We start from the raw sequence: 5,127 nt of genomic DNA on the forward strand, positions 1-5,127 counted from the left end.
CTTGAGGTATTCGGCCAATCACAACGCACTGGATAGCTGGCCAATGACAGCAGACTTTGCTTTTCCTTTCGATGAGCTTTGTAAAAATCGACGCGCTTCCGAAAGGCGGGGCATAGAGGAGAAACAAAAATTTACAGTATGTGGAAAATAATGTGTTTTTTTAACCTTAAACCGCATAAACACATTTCATTACACCAAATACACAAAATAATGTTCTTTTTAGCAACATCATATGACCCCTTTAAAATAACTTAAGCAGCTGCAGTGCTTCTGCAACCTTCAGACAGCCCATGGGCCCTGATATGGTGTGTCTGCCGTTTATTTTTTGCAAGTTCTTTTGTTCATTTTAGCTTTTCTTCAGAAAGTAATGAAGGCAGATTCTTCATATTTAGTAGTGTTTGCTAAGGCAAGTGTCACTGTTGCTCATACTTAAGGTGAGGGATTTGAACAAACCTCTAAGCCAAAACTACATTGCATAACTTGTCCCACACTGTTACGTGACGTGACCCCCCCACCTACAATCCCTGCCGGTACGAGACTCGAACCCGCAACCTTTGGGTTACGAGTTCGACTCTCTAACCATTAGGCCACGACTTCCCCCAGACTTACAGACTACAGACATGAATTATGCTTCAACTCATGCGACTTGTTGAGGAAAGGTGTGTAGTAATTTTTCAATGCCATCGATTTTTGCCTGGTGGGTGATAAAATGGGAGAAAACAAGTCACATTTAATTCAATTAAAGTAGGGAGCTTCACCATAGTAGAGATTGAGTGACATTGTTTTTTTATGACTGAAACCGATATGCTGTTTTTTTTTTTTTCTTATTTTAATAATTAAAGCTGCAGTCCGTAACTTTTTTTGTTCAAAATGTATATAATAGTACACCATGAATCCATTTTCCAAACCGTGTTTTTGGCTTGTCCTGAATCACTACGGTACTGTTTCTGCTGTCTTTTAATGTTTGTTAGGTACATTGAGTTGCTTGTAACTAGATGTCTGAGTTTAAAGTTTGTGCGCATGATGTAATGTCATGAAAGACCTTTTATGTTGACAGTATGGGAATTGAGATGTTCTAAAAATATGGACGCACACTTCATTTCTCATCAGGGCAATCCATCACCCGAGTGCTTTTTAAGAGTACCGGTCACATGCAGCTGGGTTCGACATGTCCTTTGTGACATGACTGTTTTTGTCATCTTTTATGGTCAAATGATAAAAGATCACGCAGCGCCAGGCTTACAACACCAGGCTGTTCAAACGATCATTTATGAATCTCTGTTAATTATAACCTCTCCCTCGCTTCATCTCAGACTCAAAACGTCATGTATGACCTGGTCTCGGACCTAAACAACCGCTAGAGCGCCAAAAAGTTACGGACTGCAGCTTTAATAATTATTATTACAGATAACACAATAAATAAGTTACTTTATCTGTGAATACTCTTTTTAGCTATTAAGCAATTAAGCATTATTCATTGTTAAGGAAACTGGAGACATTGCTTAGCAACTTACAGGCACTTCCAGGCCTCATCAGTCAGGTGATCAGCCAGCAACACCGGGACTTCCTGGAGGTGCAACTCCAGCCATACGACAAACACAGTCACGAGCGCTCGCAGTCCGTCTCCCGGCGCCGATCGTCTTCCACCGCGCCGCCCACTTCCTCCGAGAGCAGCTAGAGCTGCCAGCCCAGCCGGCGTCTCCGGAGAAGACTTTCGCCATCATATGGCCAAGTTGCATTTTACTGTAAAGCCTTATGGTTTCAATAAAGTATTATCCAAATTCTGATGACACCATCAGAGGTTATTGGGGATAATGCGGTTGAAATGGAAACTTCCACACATCTTGTTGATTTTTTTTTTTTTACCTCAATAAATGATGCTGTTTCTCTGTTGACAGAATCACAGAGAGACTTTTCTCAGTAACTAATGATGGAAAGATGGGGCTATCAGGTGAGCAAGTCCTTCTGGGGAACTTAATTCAGGAAAGCAATGTGACGACCTCAAACGGCACCAAATAGTGCCAGACTAGTGCTTCCTACCGAATTGTCTGTCTCAACGTTTGTGAATGAGATCTGACCTGTTCTTTGAATCAACAGGCATTAATAACTCTTTATTGAGGAACTAATAGCATGTCTGAACCCAAGACAGGGGCAGATGAGGAATGCCTCCCCTTCCTGACCAAATAGCGAAACCCTAGATTTACACGCTCAAAAGAAAGCATATATCTTTTAGGTTAGAAACGGCATCAGCTGTAGTGTTTTTTCTGTTGTAAGCCCTCTAAAAGTGACTATTCCGGGGGCCATGTTGCAAACAATTTACTCCTCTCGAATTGAATGCATCTGAATCTATACTTGCACTTTTTATCAATGCACTTCAACGCTTACTGACTATAATATGAATTTATGTTGCTCATTCAAATAAAAAGACACCTTTAGTCATAGGATAATGGCCAGAATGTACAACGATAATGATTGTGTAGGCTACAGCAAGGGCAGCAAATGAGACCTCAACTGAAATGACTGTGCTTACAATGTAGATGTTAGATGGCTGCTGTTATTGCACCAACGTCTCCATTAGTTCCAACGGCGATTGACGTATCTTTATGGAGTAGCTGAGAGAAAACTCTCTCGGTTCACTGTGTGCTTTACGCTTAAACGGTCTTCAAAACAAGACAAGATCTACCGGATGCTATTTATAGACGTAGATCTGTTTGAGAGCAGCAACAATCTTGTATATGTTTGAAAATGCCTATTTTTGTATATTAACGAGGACAAGCACACCTCCAAATGCATATGTCTTTCTCAAAAGGATGTGTGGTAAAGAACTGTATTTGAGTGTGGAAGTGGAATGTAGAACCAAAGCTTTCAAAATGGGTAGAAAGAAAGGAAAACGGTTGGTCCTCCGGAAGATCTTAAGATTTCCCAGTAAGCCGAACTGTACCGTAATGGATTTCTCTGGGATGGCCCTGTGAATTCAGCCTCAGTTTTTCTGGTGTTAAAGGTCAAACAAATCCACAGCACAAATCAAAATAAAGGAGTTCCGTGCTTATTTTCCAATCAATCGCTCTCATGCCATTCAGAAGGTAAACACAAATGTCTGTCTGATGCAAAGAATTGATTACCACAAAGAGAGATTATGACCGGTTCACCATATTCTACTATCATTTATTGATAGCATGCTATTGATAGATCTGCACTTTAGATTCTAAAGATATATGATGGGTTCATGTTGGATATATTGGTGCATTTCATAACCTGACCCAGCTACAACACATCCCAGGGTGTAATGTCATTAAAGGGTTACAGAACCTAAAGAAACAATGGTGGATCCAGCAGTTTCACCAACATAGAAACTATGAGTGATTAAATACTGTATGCAAAATGAATATAAACAATAAAATGAACTATTTAACAGAAAACTGTGTGTTGTTTGAGCATTGATGTTTTATATGTGTAATGCAGTAGTGTGTTGTGTTAGCTTTGAGGTTATCTATATGCTATATAACAGTTAGCAGATATAGGCTATAATGTAGTCTTCTGGAAAACAGATAAAACATTATTGACTACTTTTTTTCCCCAATCAAATTTCTTTTTGTTCAACAGTGATTTGTAGATATATTGTATTTACATGGAAATACTAAGGTGTAGTATTTATATTTTACATTGTTGTGCCCTTCAAACGATAAGTATAAAACATTTTACATTATATTAATATTATAATACATTTTGAATGCATTTTAATAAATTTTTTTCCTTTTTCTGAGGAAAATAAAACTGCAGGACACCTTAACGTCATGTCTGATCTGTTATAAATTCAGTTAAGGTTTTGAGATCACTATAATGACTAAATAATTATTTCAAGACAGAAACTTATAAGTTGAACAAAATTGAAAAATGTACGCTACTAATTTATTGATACGCCTGATAAAGCAGCATTTTAGGTTGCAAACACAGCTAAGCCTATCTCAGGGTTGCCAGTTTTTCACAACAAACCCCGCCTAATTGCTACTCAAAATTAGCCCAATCCAGGTTCGGGGGTTCCACTAGGTAAAATACATGTTTTTTGGCGGGGTTCCCCTGGTAAGATTAGCATTTCAGGGGCTAAATATCACATTATTGGGATCGCTTCAACCAGCTCAACAGTGTTAAAGTAGCCCAATTCCGCGGGAAAACCGCGGACCTGGCAACACTTCTCTCTTTCCAGTTTTCTTAAAGGCAGAGTAAGCGATTTCTGGTAGCCAATGTTGATATTTGAAATCACCAAAACAAACACGCCCCTACCCCAAAAGGGTCTTGCCCCTATTTTGATAGCTTCGCCCCACATATACGTACGCAACCCAGGCAACGATTAGTTCTGTGAAACAAAGCAAAACCAATGTTACACCATGTCTACGGACGTGAGCGGCGCGGCAAGGAAACTGCTGCCGGGTTTTATTTATGACGTGCTGACACAAATTTCAAATGGTTTTCAACGGTCGTTTGAGTCCAGTGTAGGCAGACTTTAGCTGTTGTAGACACAGTGTTACTCACCCATTGAGAAGAAACAAAGCAACCTCGACGTCCGATCGCAGGCCTCCGCTCCTTGAGTTCTCTCCAGCGCTGGAAAGCTGATCCAATATTTACACGGGTCCTACTTCTTTGCCTTATCGTTCCGCAGACGTTTTCCTCTTTTGTTTTTTATCCGCCATCTCTATCTTTCTGTCGCTCGGCTCAGCTAATGTTCGTCCCATGCACTGAAAGCTCTCTCCTCCACATCACGAGTAGACACGCCCCTTATTGCTGATTGGCTACAAGTTTGTTTTGCTATTCGGCCCGAATCAGTTTTCTAAAGTGTTTTTGAAAAATCACATACCCTGCCTTTAACGGACCCTGCTGCTAACCAAGTAGTCCCGCCCCAAAGCTCACGCTATTGGTTGAGAGTCACCTCCAAGTTCTCTGATTGGCTAACAAGTACTGTCCCCGATCAGTTGCCGTTTTGCTCAGTGTTGCCAAGTCTGCAGTTTTCCTGCGGAATTGGGCTACTTTAAAGGGGTCCTATTATGCTCTTTTACAATGTCTTGAATTTGTTTAGGGGGTGTACTAGAACATGCTCTCATGCTTGGTGGTTCGAAAAACGCATTATTTTTT

General features: G+C 40.3%; 1 protein-coding gene across 1 annotated transcript in view; it reads left to right on the forward strand.

The window, feature by feature from the left end:
• LOC107713286 (small conductance calcium-activated potassium channel protein 2-like) overlaps positions 1–1,357 on the forward strand; it is a 37,649-nt gene extending 36,292 nt beyond the window's left edge. The window contains exon 7 of the mRNA XM_016518741.1: positions 1,314–1,357. Coding sequence (XP_016374227.1) covers positions 1,314–1,350 — 37 coding nt within the window. The 3' untranslated portion in view covers positions 1,351–1,357. The remainder of the gene's footprint in view (positions 1–1,313) is intronic.
• The last annotated feature ends 3,770 nt before the right edge of the window (positions 1,358–5,127 follow it).

The sequence above is a fragment of the Sinocyclocheilus rhinocerous genome, unplaced genomic scaffold (genome assembly GCF_001515625.1).
Source record: "Sinocyclocheilus rhinocerous isolate Xijiao unplaced genomic scaffold, SAMN03320098_v1.1 scaffold688, whole genome shotgun sequence".
NCBI classification, from domain to species: Eukaryota; Metazoa; Chordata; class Actinopteri; order Cypriniformes; family Cyprinidae; genus Sinocyclocheilus; species Sinocyclocheilus rhinocerous.